The 25,958-nt window shown below is 43.6% G+C and overlaps 1 protein-coding gene across 2 annotated transcripts; it reads right to left on the bottom strand.

Annotated features, from left to right (window-relative positions):
- Nucleotides 1–2,578: 2,578 nt before the first annotated feature.
- Nucleotides 2,579–25,743, bottom strand: LOC147583719 (adhesion G protein-coupled receptor E2-like). 2 transcript variants are annotated; one of them, XM_086698830.1, is made up of 18 exons: nt 25,552–25,743; nt 24,494–24,544; nt 24,107–24,229; nt 22,166–22,321; nt 17,652–17,798; nt 17,400–17,446; nt 17,200–17,277; nt 16,611–16,788; nt 12,820–12,927; nt 12,412–12,632; nt 12,041–12,220; nt 8,425–8,622; nt 7,903–8,138; nt 7,544–7,610; nt 7,034–7,125; nt 6,021–6,189; nt 5,825–5,935; nt 2,579–3,218 (listed from the first exon to the last, which is right to left on the bottom strand). In XM_086698830.1, the coding sequence occupies exons 1-18, from the start codon at nt 25,580–25,582 to the stop codon at nt 3,132–3,134; spliced, it is 2,280 nt and encodes a 759-aa protein (XP_086554956.1). In that variant the 5' UTR covers nt 25,583–25,743; the 3' UTR covers nt 2,579–3,131. The 2 variants fall into 2 exon arrangements, with proteins under 2 accessions (XP_086554956.1, XP_086554957.1); XM_086698831.1 differs by having other exon boundaries at nt 8,425–8,619.
- Between the last annotated feature and the right edge of the window lie 215 nt (nt 25,744–25,958).

Genomic DNA, 25,958 nt, shown 5'->3' with positions numbered 1-25,958 from the left:
TTCTAAATACACTTTATAGCCAGTTTACTAAAGTCCGTGAAAATGTCTTGGGACTTTGACTGCTGTTGCATTGACTGTGTAGATGAACTTGGAGGTAGTAACTTTATTACAGTATTAAGACTTTTCCATCACTACTAACACAACTCTCTTTCTTTGTGTAGGTTATGATTTCTTCCAGTTACACCTTACAGTTTTCTCCTTGAGAACTTCATGCGTTTCTTATGGGACTGTTCTTAGGTGCTGTTGAGGTTTTATTTTATTTTTTTAATTTTAAGTTTATTTATTCATTTTGAGAGAGACAGAGAGGGGCGCCTGGGTGGCGCAGTCGGTTAAGCGTCCGACTTCAGCCAGGTCACGATCTCGCGGTCCGTGAGTTTGAGCCCCGTGTCAGGCTCTGGGCTGATGGCTCAGAGCCTGGAGCCTGTTTCCGATTCTGTGTCTCCCTCTCTCTCTGCCCCTCCCCCGTTCATGCTCTGTCTCTCTCTGTCCCAAAAATAAATAAACGTTAAAAAAAAAAAAAAGAGAGAGACAGAGAGAGGAAGGCGGGGAGGGGCAGAGACAGAAGGAGAGAGAGAGAGGGAGAGAGCGAGAGCGAGAGAGAGAGAGAGAGAATCCCAAGCAGGCTCTGCACTGTCAGCACAGAGCCCGATGTGGGGCTTGAACTCATGAAATGCGAGACCATGACCTGAGCCGAAATCAAGAGTCAGACGGTTAACCGACTAAGCCACCCGGGGAGCTCCTGTTGAGGTTTTATTCTTAAATTTTATTATTTATTTATTTATTTATTTATTTATTTAGATGTTTGTTTGAGAGAGAGACAGACAGACAGAGAGACAGAGAGACAGAGAGAGTGCGAGCAGGGGGAGGGGCAGAGAGAGGGAGACACAGAATCTGAAACAGGTTTTTGCTCATAATACTGAACTCTGATATTTTGTTAATATGCTAGGTATAAGAGTTTGTTTGGGGGTGCCTGGCTGGCTCAGTCAGAAGAGCATGCAACTCTTCAACATAAGTTGAAGCCCCACGTTGGGTATAGAGATTACTTAAAAAGAAAAAAAAAAACTAAAAATAGTCTTGAGTTTTCTAACCCCTCACCCCCCCTTTTTTTTTAAATCTTTATTTACCTTTGAGAGAGAGAGAAAGCGAGCAAGCACACGCAGGGGAGGGAGAGAGAGAGAGGGAGACACAGAATCCATAGCAGGCTCCAGCACCTGAGCTGTCAGCACAGAGCCTATCACGGGGCTTGAACCCATGAACCATGAGATCATGACCTGAGCTGAAGTTGGACGCTCAACCGACTGAGCCACCCAGGCTCCCATTATTTTTAAATTTAAACAGCTCTTTGTATTTTTATTTTATTTTTTTATTAAAATTTTTTCTTAATGCTTATTTTTGAGAGAGAGAGAGAGAGAGAGAGAGAGACAGACAGAGCATGAGCAGGGGAGGGGCAGAGAGAGAGTGAGACAGAATCTGAAGCAGGCTCCAGGCGCCGAGCTCTCCACCCTGCGCGGGGCTCAAATTCACAAACTGCGAGATCATGAGCTGAGCCCAAGTCGGACCCTTAACTGACTGAACCGCCAAGCGCCCCTCAGCATTTTGTATTTTAAAATTTATTTTTCCTTTGGTAGAAAAACCATTGCATTTTGAATGTTGCCCTTGCTTTCAGCATGTTAGTGAACTCAGTATTTTCCAGTGAATTCTCTGAAGCTTTCTTGGCAGACAATTACACACTCTTTCTTTCCGCTCCGTTGGGTTGAACTTGGAGATAGCATAAAGAATTGTGAGCCGGTTCAGCTATTGAGTTTCAAAGTAGTTTGAAACGGGGGCACCTGGCTGGCTCGGTAGAACATGCAACTCTTGATCTCAGGGTCATGAGTTCAAGCCCCACATTGGGTATGAAGCCTCCTTAAAAAAAAAGGTAAAACAAATCATTTTGGAATCAGTAGTTAACATGGGGACCGTGTGATTGGTCCATAAATCCTGCTTCCTAAGCAAAGGAGAAAGTCCAACGATTCCTCAATCAGAATCTGCAGTTTAACAAAAGATACCAGACGTTCTGTAGACAAAAGGAATTTCAAGCATTGTGGGCAAAACACTAGTTAAGAATTAGGGTTGGGATATGTCATGCCTTATGCTTTGCTTTTCAGCAACTGTGTTCTTGCCTTTACCTGGAGTGGGCACCTCATTTAAAACATTAAAATATTTACTTTTGATAACAAGTAAGAACATGAATACTGTTTTGTTGTAAAAATACGACACCACAAAGCACAAGAGAGATCTGACTGATCCTCACCTGACCTAACCTCCCTTAAATAGGTTTTCTCTACTATTACTGAATTATAATTTGTTCTGCCAAACATAGAATCTATGACTTAATTATGAGAGTTAAACAAGACTCTATCCATGTAAACATTCAAATGTTACTACACTTAAACTTTTAAAGTTATATCGCATTGTACTACAGACACCCAACAACTTGACCTCACTTTTTATCGTATGTGGAGATTTTTCTGTGTCAACATAGGTACCAGTGATTTGGTCTTTGTGTCTGTGGAACTGGCATTCTTTAAAACTGAAATAATTTTTCATCTTGCCATGTATTTTATTTTGTTTTATTTTATTTTATTTTCAGAGAGGGAGAGAGAGAGAGAGAGAGCAGGGGAGAGGGGCAGAGGGAGAGAGAATATCTTTAGTAGGCTCTGCACTGACGCTGGGATCATGACCTGAGCCCAAATCAAGAGTTGGAGGCTCAACCAACTGAGCCACCCAGTGCCCCAGCATCTTGCCCCTTCTTATTGATGGTTTATTTGAGTGGTTTGTGTTTTCCCGTCTTCCAATGCCACAGTGAACACGCTGAGGCCATCTTTTCCCTTGAGGTCCCTACTTCAGAGACTTTTAAGAACAGAGAAGACTGTGCTCCACTGGTTGAAGAGGACCTTAGCTGGACTGAGCTCTTTGTGGCCGATTCCTGGAAGTTGGAATCCGCAGAATCTGGAAACGGGAAGTTTGTGCCTAGAGGAGCCTGGACACCAGAAACTCTTGTCTCCTGAATCTGAGACTGTGAATCTGTAGTAAGTAGACTTGAAGTGTCAGTGTTGGGGGGCCAGCAATCCAGGAACATGATCAGGAACTCAAGGCTTGGGCACTGGGGATTCTGTGAAGCCGGGAAGTAGGCGTTCCAAATGTGGGGGATGTGAGGAGTTGGAAGAATGGAGAGCCTGAAAAGGAATTGGGGACAGTCAGACAATGGGAGAGACTGTGGTGGGCCAAAGGGATCGCCCATAGCGGCAGTCTCTGGTGCAGGGGTCCTGATGGGGGAATGTGAACCTGATGGAGGGGACGGGGGTAGGAGTCGGGGTGGAGTGGGAGGAGTGGGCTTCTGGAGGAGCCGGATGGGGAAAATCTGGAGCAGTGCTGGAAAGAGTCAGGGAGGATAGTGAGAGGGTTTTGAAATGAGGAAGCTAAGATGTATGCTATAAAACAGTTGTCTAAAGTGAAAAAACCGGCAAATAGCTGAGCCAGCATTTAAACTCAGGTCGGTACAAACTGAATTTCCCAGCTGTAAACACCCTAAGAGTGTGGGAGAAGGTCAATCTGGGATTTCTGCTTGGGACTTTGTTTTGTAGGGTTTTTTGTTTTTGTTTTTGTTTTGAGAGAGAGAGAGCATGACAGCACAAGTGGGGGAGGGGCAAAGAGAGAATCCCAAGCAGGCTCCAGCGAAGAAAGAGCCCATCTCAGGGTTCGATCCCATGACCCTGGGTTCATGTCCTGAGCTGAAATCAAGAGTCAAACACTCAACTGACCACCCGGAGGGAGAGAGAGAATCCCAAGCAGACATCACTTTCAGTGTGGAGCCTTCTGTGGGGTTTGATCCCACGACTGTGAGATCATAACCTGAGCTGAAATCAAGAGTTGTATGCTCAACAAACTGAGCCACCCAGGAACCCCTAGATGTGAGCACTTTAAAGTGAGAATGAGATAGTTATACACATCATGTGAATGTCTTTCTTTATGCTTTATGGCAACTTTGAATTTTCTTTTTCTTTTTCAAATTGCAAGTATGTGGATATTGTCTTTTTTAAAATAATGTTATCAACATATATATACAGCAACGTAGGGAAAACCTCCCCTACCTCCCATGGCTGCCTCCTCCAATACCTAGGCACATGTAGATGTGCATTTCCCCTCCTTTACAAAGCCACTCATGACCTACACTTTGAAATGTACCCAATAACTTTGCTAAATGCTAATATATATACATTTATGTATAAATATCTTAAAATCTTGTACCAAACTATGAGAACAGAAGTGTCCTTAGGACCCAGCCTGGTAGAGTGGTTGAAATACAAAGGAGATGGAGCAAGCTCACGTAGAAAGATAGCAATATTCCAGGGAGTGTGGACACATGGAAGCCAGAGACCAAGAGGAGTATTGTGACATGGAGGAAGCCAACACAGCATCCAGTACACCACGAGTTCCAAATGCTGCTAAGACCGCTAAGAGGACCAAAAGATATTCATAAGTAGAGACCATTGGTGGCCTAAGACAGAGGTCTTTTGGTGGAATGATGGAGGCAAAATCCAGGTTCGAACATCGAGAGGAAGAAGAAGAAGGAAGCATAAATAAAACATTACTACTTCTTGGGGCGGCTTGGTGGCTCAGCTGGTTGAGCATCCGACTCTTGATTTCTGAATCAGGTCGTGATCCCATGGTCGTGGGATCGAGCCCTGAGTCGGGCTCCACACTGAGCGTGGAGTCTGCTTAAGATTCTCTCCCTCTGCCCCTCTCCCCCAGTCACACACACACACACACACACACACACACACACACACTCTTTCTCTCTCTCTCTCTATAAAATAAAAAAAAAATTAAAATAGATCAGAGTAAGTGAGACATGTAATGTGTTACAATGCAGCTGTTGAGAACATGAGAACCAATATACCAGAGAGAAAATGTGTGAACCGTAATGTTAAGCCACTGGGAAGTCAAGAGGGTCAGAAACCAAAGTACAGGTAGAGGGATTGGCCTTAAAAACTGGGAGGCATATTTTGTCTATGTGCGGTCACAAGAGGGAATGAGGACACGGTGAACTAGATGCCAAATGGCTGGTGTTTTTGAGAGTGCAAAAGTAACCTTGTTTCTTCCTGCTGACTTGTGTTTTCTCTATGAAGAAGTCAGTATGCACATCTGCTGGGAGGAGGAAAGAGTTTGAAGGATGAGATTTTGATGAGTAGACCATTTGGGAAGGAACAGTTTTAGAGGGAGGACAGGCAAGTTGGGGAGAGATGTGTAGACGACTTGCCAGGCAGGGTGAGGATGGGGGGTGGGGAATGAAGTTGGGAGAAAGTAGAATAGGCTGAAGACCTTGCATAATTTATATAAAGCCCGTGAGTCTCTCTGGAATGACCTGGGAGAAAAGATGTGCATGGCTCTGTGCACTTTGAGCATTAACGATCTGCTCCACACCATTCATTTCTGATTAGTTAGCTGACCAAGCTTCCTTCTCTGCTTATAAGTATCTACATTTGTATCTTCTCACCAAGCACAATTAGAAACCCTGTGCAACATTTTGCACAAAGTGGGTGCTCCACAAACGTGGGGAAAGAGGACAGTCATGTGCAAGGGTCACTGTGAACATAGAAGCCCAGCGAGTGAAAGTATAGGAAGAGCTCGTTTCAAGACAGGGAAGTGCCTTCAAGTGAGTCCAGGCATGAGCCTTCCTAGGGCATCGCCTGCTCTCTGCTCAGGTTGTCCAGTGAGGCAGGCATGAGACGCCCAAGCGGATTGGCTAGTCAAGTGCTCTGGGAACACTGCATAATCTTACCGCACTGTGCTTGGAGGCATCAGACACGGTCCCGCTTGAGAGCGTGTAATTCTCAGGCTCGGCTTTGGCTTTCCTGACCCCTCTGAACCACTTCCCGTACTGCTCCCGGACCTGCAGGGGCGAAGCACGCTCTGGGTCAGCTCACTGGGCGGGGTGGGGACAGGAAGAGTCCTGGATGGGGGCCGGACCGTGGTACCTGCTGGCTGAGGAGGCAGTACACCAGGAAGACGAACGCTCCCTGCAGGCTGTTGATGATGGTGAAGAGGTAAGCCGTGACGCGGGCAGCTGGCCCCACCTGCAGGAGGCCCAGACACCACGTGCAGCCCAGGATGAGGAGCTGAGCCGTCGCTTTCAATGTCAGCATCCTGGGTAGGAGGAGAGAGGAGGCTGGTGATGCACCGGGAGCAACAGCCCCCTCCCCACCCCACCTGTTTTCAAGTCCACTCCACGGATGCTTCCTACTGAGTAGCGATCAACTTGGATCTTTATCGTCAATGATTCCATAAAAAGAAATGGTGTTTGGGTCAGGGATGACACTTTGACTAGGACTAGGGATGGTAGTGACACTCCAGAATGTGAGTTTCAAAAAGGTCACGATGTTTCAGGAAGACCCCTAATTTTGCTCAGCTGACACTGTCGAGAACATTCTGTGCCCCTGGCCCTAGGCTGGGGCTTGGGCATTCAGAGCAACCAAGACAAGACTTCTGTTTCCACAGCCCTTAGAGTCTGGTGGCAAGACAAAAACAAATGATCACTTATAACATTTGCAAAGTGAGGTACTTCTGCCCAGATCCCATCCAGGGCTGTTCCTGTCCCCACCTTCTCCATGACCTGACCCAGAATGTGCTTTGCCCAGAATAGAGGCCACTGATTCTGTGCAAAGTTGAGGAAAGGAAAGGGCATCCCCAAACTCCTAGATGATGTGACATGTGGTTGATGAACCCGTGTTCACGTGGGGCAAGGGAAGGGGAAGGCAGGGGGCCTAAAACGCATGAAGGCATGACCGTGAAAGGGTGCGCTGGGTTCTGGGAACTGTTATGTGATGTTTTGAGTGTGTTGTAAGGATAGAAATGCTCTCAGGACCTACTGTGTAAGGCATGGAAGCAATCCCTGTGTATCAGGGCAAAGTCCATTCTCTCTGGACATCAGATCCTTGGAGCTCTGAGGATAATGCTCTGGATGGGGGACATTCCTCTGACTCATCCTCACCTGGTGTTCTGGAGGGTGGACACATCTCTGTTGAGGGAGGAGAGCTTGTTTTTCACAATCCAGAAGGTCATCAGAAAGAAGGCCAGATTAATCTGCAGAAAGCCCACAGGCGTATTAAATTCACTCCACATCTGGTGAGCATCCTCCTAGCTCACCCAACCCCTAACCCGGCAGGTAAGAAGCTTTTGCGTTTTGTAGAAGTCCTAGAAGACTAGACCAACCACCCTGTAACTCAGGCATGTGTTTGTCCTGTAACTTTGGCGAGCACTTCGATGCAGTTCACATGGAAACTCCAAATTTTAGCACTGAAAGTCCCAGGTCTCAGGACACATGTTAGTCCTGTTGTTACAATGGAAATTCCTGCATCCTGGCAGGGTGGGGGGGGTCTCTCATCAGTCCTGGGCCAACTGGAATGATTGCTCCCGCTGCCTGTAACCCTCCTAGTACACCTGGTCTTTGAATGACCGTCACTTTGGCAGGCAGGATGCTCTGATGTCATGTGTTACTCACGGAGAAGATGGTGCAGACGGGGCCCAGGAAGGTCCATACAAATCCTTTGTCTGTGTGGAGCCAGCATCTAAGAGAGAGATGAGAAATGAGTCAAGAGAACATTGGCCTTTGTGGATAAAGAATCACTAGAATGTATAATATATAATGATTAAATACTTCATAATGAACATTTAACATAATTAAATCTTAAGGACTTAAGAACAGTTCAAGGAACACAAAATTCCACCAGAGAGATGTCTTTGGAGTGGTCACTGACCTTTCCTCTGCCTATCATGTTCGGGGGAAATTAAATCGCTATTGGTTCTATGATGGCCACAGTTGTGCTGGAGAAGATAGGGGCAGTGGGAATTGGCACTTACCTGGTGGGTGTTCCATAAAGGGAAGGTCTGGATGCAGCAGAAATGGCCACGATTAGAGCTGGGACTCCATAGCCCACAGGGAACATGAGTCTCTTCATGAACCTGCTCACACTGGAGTAGTTGACCACCATCAGGTTGCGTGCCGTGAGGAAGAGGCGTAGACCGTCCAACAGCATCCAGGTGAAGGAGGCCAGGTAGAGATAGTGTAAGGCCCCCGCGATGATGGCGCACAGCAGCTGAGGGAGGAGGAAGGAGTCACCAGGAGGGACTGTCAGGGAGGAGGGTGGCCCCAGGACCCCTCCCATACCTTGCCAGCGGGGAGAACTCGTATATATGTATATAGGGTCGAGTTGTTGAGAGAGGATTGTCTTCTGCTTCATCAGTCAACGTGAAATAGGCTATTTACCCCTCCAGCCTCCCTGTCGCCCAACGATATTGTGTTAAGGTATCAGTGCAGCAGGGCTCCACGAACTGAGCATCCCGTGGCTCAGGGCAGGGGGTCCTCTGGGACAGTGTCAGTACCTTGATCTTGGTCTGGTCGATGGCCGTGAGGAAGAGCAGGTGGGCCAGGAAGAGGCAGATCGAGAGCTGCAGGTGGAGCGAGGTGCTGGTGTTCTGGATGGCTTTGCACAGGAGGAAGGTGAGGGCTGCCAGGAGGAGGCACAGCAGAGAGAGGCCCAGCCCCACATAGGTGATGACAGCCAGCACGGGATCCTCCTGCTCAGACCCGTGAATGAGATCACAGTCACCTCTTTAAAAGCATAGACTAGAATGGTAAAACTTAAGCACACTGATAGTAATGTTGCAAAATGGAACTTTTGGAACTCTCATACACTCCTGTGTGAGAATGTAAAAGGTAACAACTACTTTGGAATGGAGTTTGGGAGTTTTTTTTAGAAAGTTGAACATACAGTAATGTTAAACACACACTTATCATAGGACTCAGCAACTCCATTTCTGGGTATTTACCAAGAGAGATGAAAACGAATGTCCATAAGACCAATGTTTACGCATTTTCATAACAGCTCTATTCATAATAGCCCAAACTGGAAGAAATGCAATTGCCCATTAATTGGAGAACAGTTTGCGGTATAAAACAATCTGTGGTATAGTAATATGTTGGGATGCTATATAGCAATAAAAAGGAATGAATTATGTTTACACTCAGTAATATGAGAGAGTCTCATAGAATGTTGAGCCGAAGAGCCAGGAACAAAAGAGAACAATTCCATTCTACTGAATGACTCTAGGACAGTCAAAATAAACTATAGCAACAAAATGAGATCTGTGGTTTCCTGGGGTTTGGGATGGGAGCACTGAGAGACTCCTGAGGGGCTTTCTGAGGTTACGGAAAAGTTCTACCAGCTCAGTGACCTTTAGAGCATGGGTTTTTTACAACTGTTAAAACTTACAAAGTGTATGCTTATAATCGGATTTCTATTGCAAATATATTGTATTCCAATAATGTCAGTTAAAAAAATGAGTTACTTGAGTGTGTGATGCTAGAAGTAAAGCTTGTATAAACGCAGCTGTACCTATGTGATAGGATAACCCTCCTTCAAGACATCAAGCCTTTGAACCTACTAGGGTTGTATTTCGATGCTGAAATTTGTGTGTCACTATGTTTATTAGTTTTACACGTTGCTCTCCTGGAAATGATGCTTCAGTCCTACCCATCCCAGTGACCCGAGAGCACCTTCATGAGTATTTGTACCAGGTCAGCTAGAAAATAATCATATTCTTGGGCTGGGAAAAATAACACAGACCACAAAAACACAGACAATTATCTGTTTCCCCCACTCCCCTCCCATCTCTCCCCATTGCTAAGGATTCATTACAAATTGTAGTACTTATCACGTTTTAAAGGAAATCCTTGTTTGAAAGAAAAAGTCAATTGTTCTGGTATTGAAAATGGTGGCCCAAAGGTTGCATGTGCACATGTGCTCACATGTACATGCATGCACACACACACACACACACACACACACACACACACACCTGTTCTTGGAAATAATTCAAATACCACAAATGTAATAAAACCAAAACTGCCATTTCCACTTTCTCTAAAACTAGGGAATAATTGGAAGAGAAGCTAAAATCAGAGAAGATTGACTAGAAGTATACATTGGAGGAAACCAGAATAATCTGTGTCATGATTACAACAGTAGGAATGATGTAGGCAGGAGTTTCCATCCACCAGTTGGTTTAAAGAAGTTTGGCTCTGGTTGCGGAGGAAAACAGGTTTTCCTGACATTTAATTTTGCTTAGATAAATTTTTATTTTTTTTTTAATGTTTATTTATTTCTGAGACAGAGAGAGGCAGAGCGTGAGTGGGGGAGGGGCAGAGAGAGAGGGAGACACAGAATCCGAAACAGACTCCAGGCTCTGAGCTGTCAGCACAGAGCCCGACACGGGGCTTGAACTCACGGACCGCGAGATCATGACCTGAGCCGAAGTCGGACGCCCAACCGACTGAGCCACCCAGGCGCCCCTAGATAAATTTTTAAAAGTTACATAAAAATCACAAAACCCTGAACATGTTTTTACATAAATATCTTGGAAATAACTCCCCTAGGAAACACCATCTGCCTTAATCATAAGTGATCAAAAGGATCTATACAACATATCACAAAAAGATAAAAAGGAACAAACACAAGATCTATACAAAATATCACAAAAAAATTAAATGGAACAAACACAAAATCTATACAGAATATCACAAAAAAGGAGAAAGAGAGTAAAAAATTTAAGTAAGGAATACTCACCAAATAATTGTTAACATGGGGCAGATAAAAGTTGTGACATTATTTACTCTGAATCAAAGCATGTAAGGAAGCTCTTGCCTTTATAAGCAAGAAATGAAAGCAGAGATACAAGGCCTCAGAGAAGAGAGATCTTGTGAAGTTGTGCATCAGAAAAACACAGTAAAGAAGTGGAAGAAAAAAAAACCCTGCAGTAATGAAGACAAAATTTGAAGAGCTCATATTAAGAATGGACCCTACTGAAGTGCAGTTTAAGAGATAGAACAGGAATGAGAAAAATGGGCAAAATTAAATTAATATAAAGAAAGAGGCAAAAGGAAATCAGAAGAACAAGAAATACGAGAGCGAGGCAAATGAGAGCAAGAAAACCAAATCAATGAAGAGAACAAATGTTGGAACGTATATTTCAAGGCGTATTTTCAAAAATGAAAGAAGAGTCAAATCTAAACACTTAAAAGAAACACTTTGAATGGTTGGGTGGGGGGATTAGCCAAGAATGACTGTATCGTTACCCAACTTTAAAATATGAAGGAATCCACTGGGTGGCTACTGATATATGGCAATATTATATGTGTGTATTAAATGTATGTATCTCAAAGTTAGAACTATTACTCTGACATAGCAATGCTATTGCAACTTTGCAGAAACTGAAGCCTGCAAAAAAATGTTTGTCGTTGGAGATTTGCTAAAGTATGGAACATCCACAGAATGGAAAGCTGTGTAATTTAAAGATGAATGGTCAAGTTCTTTGTGTACTGATACAGAATCTCATAAGTATTTGAGATGGAAAAAATGCCTAAGAATGAATATGTAGGCAATGCCTGGAGTGAAAATAAAATTACACATTATATGTATTTGCTTGTTTATACAGAAAATATCTCTAAAAGTGCTCAGAAGAAACTGAGATTTCTTCTAAGAAGAACCCTGATCACTGGGGGCCATGGGCGGGAAAGAGACTTTTCAATGTTACTCTTTCAACCATGTGAATATTTTTCATCTCTTCAGAAATGTAACCGGGAAAACTTGTATACCACATTTTATTCCTTGCTGAAATGGCGGGAGGAAACACGCTGTTTTGGGGGTGCTGTTTGAATTGGTCTGGATTCCCATCAGGCCTGGCCATTTAGTTAAAAGAGTTCTCATTTTGATCTGCCTGCTGTCACCTGGGAGGATCTCAATTCCTGGTGCCACCACCTACCCCGCCTCCCCCACCCCAGAGGGAGTAACCCTGTCACCCGGCCAGGAAAGGACGATGGTTTGGTCCTCGATGCTGATCTCCCTGGGTCCCTTCTGACCTCTCCCATCACATCCTTTCCTTTCTGGTTGCCTGTAGTCTCTAGCATCCTTGTCTCCATGGCCTCTCTCAGGGATCTCACCTGAACGTGGCCGTGGGCCATGAGGACGGCAAAGCTGCTGAGGTGGGAGCACTGGCAGGTGGTGCTGGCATCTCCGGTGGCCGCCATCCTGCAGCCCGTGGTGGACCAATGACCACATCCATCCTGACTGTGCTCCCAGAAGACACAGAACACCTTCTGCGTTGGCCCGGGCGTCACCAACTGTAGGAAGAGAGCGTCGGTGGGAGCTGGAGACTCTTATCCAAAGCTGGTTTGCAAAGGACTTTCCTGGGGGAAGGAGGCGCCCACGGAGGAGGCCCCCAGGACACAAAGGGTGATCTCGACAGTGAGGCTGAGCCCCGGACCCAGACCAGTTCCTTGCCCAGCCACAGCCCCATTCCACCAGGACTCACGTGGTGGGAGAAGATGAAGGTGATGGGGGAGCTGAGGTTCTGGGTGTCCTTGTTGCTCACAAAGGCAGAGACGACATCTGAGAGCAGGACAGGGGAGCCTCCTGCCAGGAAGTCCCTGTGTTCACGCAGAACTGTCTGCTGCTTAGAGTCCAGGACCAGGGGCGCCTCAGCCAGTAACTTGCTCATCCCTGGAGTGGAGACGAGGCCCACCACAGAAGGACCTGCAGGACAAGGCCAAGATTGACATGTCAGGGTTGCTGCCAGGGCCCCTTTCTCCTCAAATGGACTCTCCCCTGTAGCCCCGCCCACCCTACACTTTCCTTTAATCTTTAATTCTGTGTCACATCCTGGCTGTCTGGTCCCATCGCAAGGTCTCAGGGGCCTTCCCTTCCCCACTGCAGTCGTTACCCAAGTCACTGGATTCCTGTGCCACATCCCACTTCAGCTGCATCTTTGCCTGGCTCTGGCCCAAGGTGACATCCCCGATTCCTTGGTCCTGCACCGTCAGAGACAGTCCTGTAGTGGTGGCAATGGCATGAGGGATGGGAGAAGTCAGGCTGCAGCTTGCAGTGTTGGAATTAGATCTTTTGGTATGCTGATAAACCACATGAATTTTAAGTATGAAATAAGAGTGATGTGGCTGGTTTAATACTGTTATTTGAGCATTTACAAAATGTTTATTCATTGAGAGAGAGAGAGAGAGAGAGAGAGAGAGAGCAGGGGAGGGGCAGAGGAGGAGGGCAGAGAATCCCAAATAGGCTCCATGCTGTTAGCACAGAGCCCAACATGGGGCTTGATCTCACAAGCCGAAAGATCACGACCTGAGCTGAAATCAGAGTCAGACTCTTAACAAGCCACCCAGGCATCCTTTGACTATTTTTAAAAGCTGAAAATCAAAATGTTTCCAAAGATTGCACTTTTTTAGAAAATTTTCTACTGAATTTGCATAATCTCAAGGAAAGGAAGAAACTGCTAACAGACAAGGCAAGGCTTTTGTTGCGATGACAATTCTAACTCTGTGGGTAGTAAGCTCTGTAGTAGTAAGGAATTCCCTGAGCTTGCACCCATGGGTTAACAAGGCAGGGTGAAGTTGCCCAGTACGGAGCTAATTAGCAAAAGAAAGGTGCCTTGTTGACCCTGAGGTAGCATGCTTTGTCTGTCTTGTCCCCTAGGCAAGTTAAGATAAACAGACTGGTGGCTCATGCCTGCTGTAAACAACTGGCACCAGGACTTTGTTTTTTATTGACCCAAACCCCTAACACCACATATCTTCAAAACCCCCTTTCCCTCACTCCCATGAGTTAATGTTCATGGTTTCATTGTCTCTTCCTGCACATCCATCACGCTTGTAAGCCTTCTGATCCTAATAAAAATGGAGCAAGGACCCTTACTCGGCACTCTTGTCTCCTCCCCGGACACTAGTCTCTCTCACATTTTAATCCTGCATCCACTTTCTTGCTGGACAAGAGAGAACTCCAGACCCGGAGTCTACGACATAACTAAATCACAGATGCTCCAAATTTGAATATAAACAACATTGCTGTTAAATCTGATGTAGGTATTTGCCACTCGAAGTCTGACAAGGTCTGGTGTCCAGACTATATAAAGAGTTCTTACAACTCAATAATAAGACAAATAACCCAATTAAAAAACCCAAAGATGAGCTCGAGTCCCACTTGGAGCTCTAAGCTGACAGTGCAGAGCCTGGGTGGGATTCTCTCTTTCTCCCTCTCTTTCTGCCCCTTGCTCACTCACACCCTCTCTCTCTAAAAAAAAGGTTTTTGTTTTTTTTAAAATTTTTTTTTCAACGTTTTTATTTATTTTTGGGACAGAGAGAGACAGAGCATGAACGGGGGAGGGGCAGAGAGAGAGGGAGACACAGAATCGGAAACAGGCTCCAGGCTCTGAGCCATCAGCCCAGAGCCTGACGCGGGGCTCCAACTCACGGACCGCGAGATCATGACCTGGCTGAAGTCGGACGCTTAACCGACTGCGCCACCCAGGCGCCCCAAAAAAAGGTTTTAAAAAATAAATAAAATAAAAAACCCAAAGAATGCAAAAATACTAATTCAAAGGGATATATGCACCCTAACGTTTATAGCAGCATTGTCTACAGTAGCTGAAGTATGGAAAGAGTCCAAACATCTACCAACTGATGAATGGATAAAGAATAGGTGTCACACACACACACACACACACACACACACACACACGAACATTAGCATAAAAAAAGAATGAAATCTTGCCATTTGCAATGAGGTAGATGGAGCTAGAGTGTACTATCCTAAGCAAAATAAGTCAGTCAGAGAAAGACAAATACCATATGGTTTCACTCATAGGTGGAACTTAAGAAACAAAACAGATGTTCATAGGGGAAAAAAAGAGAGAGGCAAACCAAGAAACAGACCCTTAACTATAAAGAACAAACTGGTGGTTACCAGAGGGGAGGTGGGGGGGGGGATGGGTGAAATAGGTGATGAGGGTTCAGGAAGGCACTTGTGATGAGCACCAGATATTGTATGGAAGTGTTGAATAACTAAATGGTACACCTGAAACTAATATTACACTGTAAGTTAAATAACTGGAATTTAAATAAAAGCTTTAAAAAATGGGCAAAAGACTTGAATAGGCATTTCTCTAGAGAAGATATATAAAATGCCAGTAAGTACATGAAAATATCCTTAACATCATTAGTTATTAGGTCAGTGAAAATGAAAACCAGAATGAAATACCATTTCGCACCTGCTAGGATGGCTATAATATCACCTGCCCTCCCAAATAGCAAGTGTTTGCAACGATGTGGAGAAATTAGAATGCTTATCCATTGCTGGAGGGAATGTAAATGGTCCAGCCACTTTGGAAAGCAGCCTGGAAATTTCTCAAAATATTAAATGTAGAGTTACTAGATGACCCAGCAATGCTACCGTCAGATATCTACCCCAAAGAAAGGAAAACATACGTTCGCCCGATTTGTCTGTGAGTGTTAATTCATAATAGCCTCAAAGCAGAAAACCTAAATGTCCATCAACTGATAGAAAGATAAATAAAATGTACATAACCTTATGAAGGCATGCCATTTGTCAATCAAATGGAATGAAATACTGATATAAGCTACAACATGGCTGAACTTCAAGATGTATGCTGAGTGAAAGAATCCAATAACGTAAGGTCATAGATTGTATGATTCCATTTATATGAAATGTCCAGAATAGGTGATCCATAGACACAGAAAGCAGGTTGGTGGCTGCCAGGGGCTAGGGGTTGCGGGGAATGTGGAGTGACCGCTCATGCATATGGGGTTTCTTTTTGGTGTGATGAAAATGTCTAAGATTATTTCATGGTAATGGTTGCACACCTTTGTGAATATGCCCAAAACATTGAATTATACACTTCAAATGGGTGAATTTATGTTGGGTAAATTACATCTCAGTAACACTGTTGAAAAACACCTGATTGAGGTAAGTCTTCCTGGTAATTGTCATCTACATATGGTGAAATTAGTCTGGAAATGCTTTCTTTGAGCCCCAGATAAAACCATGAATAAAATGATTGCAATTCTTTCCAAATGCATGCGAAAGGAGTCCACAAAGATGGAAAGATATTAAACAATGACCAGGCTATTTGAGGATGCAGGAATCAGAATCAAATATTTGTGGCCAGCTTTTAATTCTCTTTGCCATCTCCTAGGTAGTATGGATGCTGAAAAATCTGGGAAAAACTGCATAGAAATAAGCATGCGTTTCAACAATGAAACCATTGGTACAATGTTATTTAAGGTTATACTTAAAATTAGATCAGATAATATTATGTAATTTTCAACTTTTCAAGATTAATTGCATTTTCTTCATTTCCAGGTAGTGTTGAGTTTATTTTTGGATACCTTATTTTTATGAACCTCATTGTTGCAATTTTCTGTTGTAATTATATAAACGATGTAATGATAGACTTACTGATATTTGTATATGCTTCTTTTTACTTATCCTTTAAAAAAATCTGAAACTTTTGTGCTTAAAACAAATAAAAGACTGAGTTCCACAGGAGTATATTTTATGATAGGAGAATATTTTCTGAATTATTTTAAATAAAATCCTGAGATGTGAGTGTGGCCACTTGGCTCCAGTGGGACAGTCTCTAGGAAGAGGGGAGAGTGAGAAGGTGAACAGAAGGAGCAGGAGCCTGAAGCATACTCAGATACTTACCTGTGCCTGCAGGAGCATGCATGGTCAGTGGCCCATTGGGCAGCAACTTGCTCAACACTCTCAGGACATCCTCCAGGCCAACGAGCAGGTGAGTGGCCACACAGTGCTGCTCTGAGGGGGCCAAGGTCTCCAGGTCCCCTGGGGTCTCCAGCAGCTCATCTACTTCCTGCATGAGGTCCTGGGGGATGGGACAAAGAGCCAGTGGGCAATGGATCAAATGGGTTGCATGAAGACCTGGCCATTCAGCCCAAGAGAACGGACCCTAGACATTGGGTATTTGGAGGGTAACAATGGCACTGAATTAGATTCCTTGGATGGTCCTTGTTGCTTAGATCTCAGCCACTTAGAGGTCAACCTGGGTCAGAGAGGCCAAGGATGACATAAGCCCAAAGCCCAGAACCAGCCAATAGGGAAATAAATTAGTGCACCTGGGTGTCTTTAAAAGTGCTTCTAGATAGCCTTCTCTCCACCATGGGTGAGGGACCAGTTGCAGTGCCAACTACATAGGAGCTTGTCTACATCTCTACCAAAGTGACCCAGGTCTCTATGGGATTCCCACACCTGGCCTCTTTCCTGGTTCTGACTTTACCTGGATGGTGTTCTTGGCCAAAGCTGGCTTGAAGTCTTGGGATAACTGCTGGACCTTGTCAAAGAAGCGGGAGAGACTCTGGGGAAAGAGGACATGGGAGCAGGTCAGAGAGCCTGAAGTGGGAGTTTGGGGAGAGGGTGGACACAAGATGGTTGCTGAAGATATTTCTGCTTCTAGTCTTCTGCTGAGGCTCCACTCACCTGGCTGTTGACTCCAGAAGGTGATGTCCATGAGGGGAAGGGGACGTCTGCAGGGAAAAGAGGCAGAAGCACCACTAATGTGTGTGTGTGTGTGCCTGCATATACATGCGGAATGCATGTATGTGCATGGTTTCTGTTTTGTGAAGGCATGTGTTCACACGGATGTTCATGTGCAAGAGTGTGTGTGCACACACATGCACATGCATCTGTGTGCATCTGTGTGTATGCATGTGTGTATGTTGGACTATATACCTTCACAGATGGTGAAGTTCAGACCATGTAGAGGCCTGGATCTGGCCACCCAGTCATGGTGACAGTAGCATTTGTAGCTGCCCTTCACATTGATGCAGTGGGTGGTGTTGTGGCATTGGTGTTTTCCGGAGCTGCATTCGTCCACATCTAGAGACACAAAAGAGAAGGATCAGTCCCCTGTCCAGGCCTTGATAAGGCCTCTCCTATACTCAGTAAGTCCAGCCTTACTACCTTCCATCATCTTTTTCAAGGTCAGGCATCGAAGATTCCATCATAAGTTCAATGGACGGATACCATCTGGTGATAGCACTCTCTACTCAACCACCACCTCAGACAGAGCAGGGGTTGGCAAACCATGGCCCACAGACAAATCCAGCTGTTGCCTATTTCTGTAAAGGATTTTTTTAAGTGGCTAGGAAAAAAAAATCAAAGGAAGAGCTGTCTTTTTTGACCCATGAAAATTATATGAAATTAAAATTTTAGTATCCATATATAAAATTTTATTGGAATGTAGCCACTCCTATTCATTTATGTGTTGTCTGTCTGCTTTCCCACTATAATGGCAGAGTTAAGTAGTTGTGATAGGGACCTTGTGGCCCAAAAAACTCAAGATATTTATGATGTGGCCCTTCGCATAAGGAGTTGGCTGGCCTCTACATTCAAGCAAGGTTGCCAAGATGAGAACTTTGTGTGTGTATGTGTGATATTCAGATCAGAGCTGCTTGTGGATGGTGAGTGTGGTAGAGAGAATAATGGCCCCTTCAAAGACATCCAAGTCCTTATTCCTGGAGCCTATGATTATGTTATCTTTCATCCAAAAGAAAATTTTGAACTTGGTGATTAAGTCTCTTGTTGGGGGATTATCCATCCTGATGATATGGGTGCAGTTAATATAATCACAAAGATTCTTGTAAAAGGGAAGGAGAAGGTCAGAGAGGAGAGGAGATGCTACATATGATGTTGACTTTGAAGAGGGGAAAAAGGAGCCTTGAACCAAGGAATGAAGTCATTTTCCAGAAGCCCGAAAAGGCAAGGAAACAGATTCTCCCCTAGAGCTTCTAGAAGGAAGCACTTAAAACTTCTAACCTTCAACACAGTAAGAGAATATATTATACTGTTTTAAACTACTAAGTTTGTTATATTAGTAATAAGAAATTAATACAGTGATTCACCCAGGAGCGTGGGAATCGCTTCCAGCCAAGTGATGTTGGTATCTGCCCTTCGCGTTGCTGCAGGAGTCTGACGGGTAATCGGGAGGTATGCGTAGTCAGCTCAAAAAGCCTCTAACCCCACTGGCTAATGCCACCCCTCACTTTTCTGTGGCGCCAGCTCTACCCTTCAGGGCTCTGGGCGTACACACACCTCAGCATTGCCTATAGCCTGTTGGGTGGGTGGTAGACCTATTCTAAATGCCACACCCAGAAGGAACTTGCTTTGGCCCCAGAATGTCTCAGGCATCCCTGCTATCTCCCCACCCAAGGGAAGTTCCTTCTCAGAGCAGTTTGTGGTTGAAAAATGAGGAAGGCATGTGATTGTGGTCACTGTCCTCAAATCCACTTGGCTGTAAACTTATCTTTCCGTCTTTTCTAATTAGAAGAGAAATTTGATCCTCTTTTGTTAACTTAGAAACCAGGAGAGTGGAGCTAGGACAGTACTTGATACAGCCTTTTCTGTTTGTAACCTAGACAGTGGGGTAGGAGATGCTTCTCTCAATTTAAGGTCAGATATTTTTCTACTTTAGGGATGGTGAGTAGCTTACAAACAGCATCATGCTCCCAGTAAGGCTGAGGTTTGAAAGTGATCCCATTTCATGTAAAATTTTTTTAATTATATTTTTTTTTCGAGAAAGAATGAGAAACAGAGAGAGATCACCTATGAGAATGAGTGAGTGGGGGAGGAGCAGAGAAAGACAGAATTTTAAGCAGGTTCCATGCCCAGCACAGAGCCTGATGCGGGGCTTGATCTCACTATTGTGAGATTGTGACCTGAGCCTAAATCAAGAGTTGGACACTTAACTTTACCCAGGTGCCCTGAAAGTTGAACCATTTCAGAGCAAATACATTGCTGCCACATTTTAATATGAAATGATTTGAATCATTGAATATTAAATTCAACGTTGAATTTAGTTTGCTTTTCTCTTTGTGGATACTAAACATCCCTTGTCTCTTAGTCATTTCTGATACTTTCAAACATGGGTCAAACAACTGTGTAAATACAAAATGGCCAGTGTGAAAATTAATAATGGATTGAAAAATCCTCAGTTAATATAAGTCTATGAAGCTTTTCTTAAAAGTGTATTTTACACAGTTTTATAAGATAAACAACTTAATATTCAGGTTTAAAAAAAAAGTTAAAAAAAACCTTAATCTCTTCAAGGGTAGATAAGGAAACCAAGACCAGAGATTGTAAAAACTTAGCCAAAATCAAGGCCAAGTGACAAGACCAAGGTGTGACCACAGCTCACACCTTGTGTGATGATGAACTCTTTCCAGTTTTTCACTTACCTGTTATTTCCAGAACGCCTTCTATGTGCTAGGCACTGGGGTACAATGGTGAGAAACACATTGTTTTCCCAAGACGTGGATGGTTTGCCAAGAGTGACTATTGACTTATATTGTATTTGTATGTTGATCTGTCTGCTTACTGGAGTAAAAACTCCAGGAGACACAGCCTGTGCTTTATTTAGTGTTGGAGTCACAGTGCCTGGCATAGAGCTCAGAGCAATGGTAGGCAATCAAATCACACCGATGATGAAATTATTGTCTAAATACTACCACAAAGTAGTATTTACTTTTTGGACTAGTGCTTGAAAAGTTTTAAGATGAAAATATATGTATGGAAACATGCTTGAAATTAAGAAAAGGAAGATGGGGGACAAACAAAGCCATTGGCATACTATAAGTACCATCCCGTGGCATATTTTTCTATTTAAAACAACTTGGGAAGAATTCTAGTTTATCAAGAGATATCTCATTTAGCTCTATTTTTAATCATTCCAATTGGAAACAACCCAAATGGGTGAATGGATAAACCAATTCTATACAATAGAATATTACTTAGCAATAAAAAGGAATGAACTAGTCATCATAATTAACATTGGAACTCTGAAGAAATATCTATATCTGAGCTCCATGCCAGGAGTGGTTCAGAACATCTCAGGTAGGGAGGGATCCCAGGCATCTCTATTTAAAAAAAAAATTTTTTTTTAATGTTTATTTTTGACACAGAGAGAGACAGAGAATGAGTGGGGGAGGGGCAGAGAGAGAGAGAGGGTGACACAGAATCCGAAGCAGGCTCCAGGCTCTGAGCTGTCAGTGCAGAGCCCGACGCGGGGCTTGAACTCACAGACTGCGATATCATGACCTGAGCCCAAGTCGGACGCTCAACCAACTAAGCCACCCAGGCACCCTGGAATCTCTATTTTTTAGAATACAGGGTGATTCTACAGAAAGCCAGAAATGAAATTACTATACGCATCCCTCTAAAACAATGATCTGTGGAGGTGCTTGGGTGTCCCAGTCGGTTGTGTGTCCAACTTCAGCTCAGGTAATAATCTCGCAGTTCATGAGTTTGAGCCCCGCATTGGGCTCTGTGCTGACAGCTCAGAGTCTGGAGCCTGCTTCAGATTCTGTGTCTCCCTGTCTCTCTGCCCTACCCCCACTTGCGCTCTGTCTCTCAAAAATGAATAAATGTTGAAAAAATAATAACACAACGATCTGTGGACGAACCTGTGACATGTGAATCTAGAAGTAACTTTACGCAGTTGTATTATTAGCCAAACTCAAGATCTGGATAAATAGATCCAGATAAAGAAAACAGTCATTGTAAATGCAAAATAACTGTAGCCAATTTTCTTTCTGGAAAATAGACGTATCAAAAGCGGAGGGAAAAGGAATGTGCTATTGATACACAAAACAATATGGATAAACCTCCAAAAACATGACACTGAGTAGATGAAATCTGACTTACAAGGCTACATATTGTATTACTGCATTTATATGACATTTTCAAAAGACAGTGCTGCAGGTGGAAAAAATATCTGTATGTGAGGGGTTGCCAGGGCAGGTGGCATAGTGCCTATAAAGAAACAGGATGAAGGAATGTTTTGGAATAATGTAATTAATTGTTTTGGGTCCTGAATGTAGTGGTGGTAACCCAGATCTGTACTTACGTTAAAATTCATAGAACTGTCCACCAAAAAGAAAAACAAGTTGATAAAAAAGGGCTCCGAAGCTTATTATTGTATGGCTATCCTGTAATATGTGAAACTCTTCTCCATTAATGGAAGTCATCCGTTTCCAAGCCTTAACTATCGTATACAATGTTGCAATAAAGAATTTTCTAGATATAACTTCACAGGGCATTGTAAGTCTGGACAAGGACAAGAAATGGGAGGAAGGAGCCCATAAGAGACCCAAGAGTGCTCTCTTCTGGACTCTCAGACCTATGGAATAATTGACAGGATGAGGTTGGTCGTGGGCATGGGGGAAATGTGTGACACAGAAGCCACTTACCTTGACAAGTGTTCTCTTTCTCGCTTTGGAATTTGGTGCCTCCTGAAAGAAGCTCGTGCCCAGGGGCACACTCACAGTAGTAACTCCCCTCCACGTTGTGACAATGTGCAAGGCTTCCACAAGACATGTATAAAGGTGGGCCACACTCGTTGATATCTGGAACACAAGTGAGAACTTCTAACAACGTCCAAAATTCTGGTAGGATAGGTAGCAACCAGATTCAGATGATTTGACCCCTTGCATTTTCTTTCTGAACAAAATAACATGTTTATGGGAGAAAACTGGGAAATCAGAAAACTCCAATGACATTTAAATATCCCACCACCGAGACTGCAACAGTTTTTTAAAAATGGAGAACAGTATAATAAATCCACATGTATCTGTCACCCACCATTACTGATTATGAAAAGAACACTATTACATTTTCATCAATTTCCTGTGGACTCAGAACACAGCTTTTGGAATATACAAATTCTTCCGGGGTTTTAGAATATTTTATGCCTACTTTTCCACATCAAAACAAGAAATAATTTTAATGCCTATAGATGTTCTATAGTAGGGATATTTCATATTTTATCCAACTCTTGACCAACTGGACAGATATCAGAATGCAACAGTTTGAACCATGGGCCCAGCTTCTTCCTCTTCCTTTGGACAAATGGTTTCACCTCTCAAGGCTCAGTTTCCTCATTTATAAAATGGTGCCAACATTGACTTTCTCAAGGGGCTGATTTGAACTTCTTCAGGGACGGCGTTTCTTTGAGAGATTTGTGGAATTCAAATTAACCCTATCTGAATTCCAGCTCTATGACCATCTGTGTGAATGTGAACAAAGCACCTCTCAAAGTCTCAGCTTCCTTATCTACAAATCAGAAGTAATAACAGTATCCATTCATCTGGTTATTATGTAGTTCAAATTAATTTTAATTTCAGAAATAGTGCTTTACAAATGGCAAATGGCCATCCGGCTTGAGGTTGCATGTGGATATTTTTGGATGGAGGAACTGAGATTATGGCTTATAGGGAGTTCCCGGCAAGTTAGCTCTAGGGTTGGTGGAACATTCAGAATCTCTGTTGGCTGCATGGTCCTTCCTGACCTCCTCCTTCAACAGGCTGCCTCTGTCTTTGACCAATTAACAGCCAACAACAACCACAACAGCAAATGTATTGGCTTCTTCTCAAGCGCGATGCACTGTTCTAAGTGTTTGACATGTGTTAATTTATCATTTACGTATTTATTTCTTGAGGTGACATTCACATACCAAAACCAACTGTTTTGAAGTGAACAATTCACTGGCATGTATCGCATTCACAATGTTGTGCAACCACTCCCTCTCTCTAGTTCCAGAACATTTTTATGACACCAAAAGAAAACCCCTTTAGGTAAAGGGGATTAATAGTACAGTTCTCATGATGAGCACTGAATAATGATATATAGACTTGTTGAATCACTAACTTGTACACCTGAAACTAATATCACACTGTCTGTTAACTATGATGGGATTAAAATAAAGAAATTAAAAGTAAAGAACTCCCTTTCCCATTTAAGTGGTCACTTCCCATTCTTCCCGCCCCCAGCACCTGACAACCGCCAATTTGCTTTCTGTCTCTATGGATTCCATTTATATGTTGATTTAAAACACGTAACTAAATGGGTTGATATTATCATTGTCCCTGATTTACAGAGAAGGAAATTGAGGCCCTGCTTGGTCTTGCACAGCTGATCAGTAAAAAATCTGGAATTCAGATAGTCCAGCTCCAAATCCTCAGCTTTTAACACTATACTCCTTGACCATGAGGCCTGATTGCCTGTCTCTTGGCTTCTCTCTCCTGCCCTGGACAATGAAATGAAGTGCTGCTTCAAGGGCTGAGGAGTCTGTGATGACTCCTCTAAGGACCCCCTCTGTGATGACCCCCTCTACGATCTCTCAGTCTCTTTACCTGTACAGACCTCCGAGGAGGTGCTAAAGATGACCTTTCCAGAGAGTGAAGTGAATCCAGGATCACAGCGGCAGGAGCTGGCATTGGTACAGTGGGCATTCCGTGGGCACCGAGCACAGGGAGCTGTGGGGGAATGGACATATGGGTTTGAAGGCTCTCAGAAGATGCCAACTCCCAGTGGGGCATAAGGAGATGGAGGGAGGAGAAGAAAGCAATGCTTGTTTTCATACAAGGAATTGTCCTTGGTAATGGACTGGAAGTCTGGGGGAGAAGCAGGGTCAACTTCTCAAAGCCTAAGAAGAGCACTCCCGAGAAAAAGCCCTTGCTAGTGCAACGTCCCTTCCCTCAGCTTCAGGTAATGGGTAGAGTCTGTTTGAGCACACTCACCTCCATCCTTGTGGGCAATAGCTCCCAAAGGTATTAGCAGGACACAGAGCCCTAGAACACAGAAAGAAGGTAAATATGGCTGAGGAATGAAATCCAAACCTCCCACACAAATAGGTGCTACAACCTGGTTAAGGTGACTCTCCCCTATTGCCCCATGGCTTCTAAAGCATCCCAGTGTTTCCTTCTGGACAGGTTCCTAGACTTTCCCACAGGACCTAGGGGGTGCATGTTTTCCCTTTTATCTTCCAGAAGGCTCCTGAGGAATTGATAGCAGTAAATTTTTAGTATAGGAATCAAAATCTACACGAATGGAAAGTAACAGGCACACATATTAGAACGTCAATTCCCATCAATTTTACGAGATACATCTTATGAGGAAATTTTCAGATCTGCCTGTCTTCATTCAGATATTAATGTCTGTTCTTTATAGTCAGGATATTTCTTCTTTTGAAGTGGTTTGAATCCATTTTCACTTCCAGGCTGGCCTGAGATTGCACCGCTGTTCTTGGAGTTGATTGCAACTAAATTTGAATGAGTTCTGCCACTCTTTGGCTCTGTGACTTTGTGCAACTTGATCTAGGTTAAAACATTCTTTTATCAGTTTAATAGAAAACTCTAAGTAGAAGAATAGTCAACTCAACCTGTGAGGATCAATCATTCTGCTCCAATCATCATCAACTTATGGTTACTTTTATTTCGTCCACACCTCTACTCAGCCCCTGCCCCCACTGGATAACTTGGAGGCAAATTTCAGGCACCATATTATTTCACAGGATTTATTCTAAAAACAAAACCATTTGCAGGTAATAATAACAAAAATATGTAGATCATAAATTGAGAAATACCCAAATAAGTCTCACATTTTCCCCTAGCTGCAAATTCAAACCACTTCCTTCTTTGAAAGATTAATAGAATTAAAAAAGTGTCCTTTTTTGGGGTTATTATCTTCCCAGAGAATAATGCAAGAGCAAGCTATGAATCAAGCAAAAGACAAAGAAGTTTTCCCAAAGGCATAGAGAACACTAAAATGGTCTTAAGATTCTCACAATTCTACCTACCTGGATGAAATGCAAAGTATCTTCCCTTCATGGTACAGAAACATGAAGCCTGAGCAGTGGGGGAATTCAATCTTGAGCTGTGGGCCAATAATATTTCCTGTTGAAGCAAAAGTATGCCCTAGAAGAACTGACTAGCTAGAAACAGCTAGCCTGAATGCTTTCTTCCCTTTCCCCCACCAATTTAAACTTATCAGATCTCCCTGTTCTCCTTTTTATTTTTTGCCTAGCATTAGTACTCTTTGGATGGCCAGCCTCCTTGCTGATTCTTCTTCATTTCTAATGATGAAAGAGCGAGTGATGGTGAATCTAATTAAAGGGTCTTTCCAAAAGAGTAAATTTGTGGGTCCCCGGCCAATGATGCAGTTCAGCATTGTTGAATAAGACTACTGCCTAGCTAACATTCACCG

Source organism: Puma concolor, chromosome A2 (assembly GCF_028749965.1).
Source record: "Puma concolor isolate L17-30 chromosome A2, mPumCon1.1.hap2, whole genome shotgun sequence".
NCBI classification, from domain to species: Eukaryota; Metazoa; Chordata; class Mammalia; order Carnivora; family Felidae; genus Puma; species Puma concolor.
The sequence above is the reverse complement of the archived record's forward strand: the minus strand, read 5'-3'. Positions and strand labels throughout refer to the sequence as shown.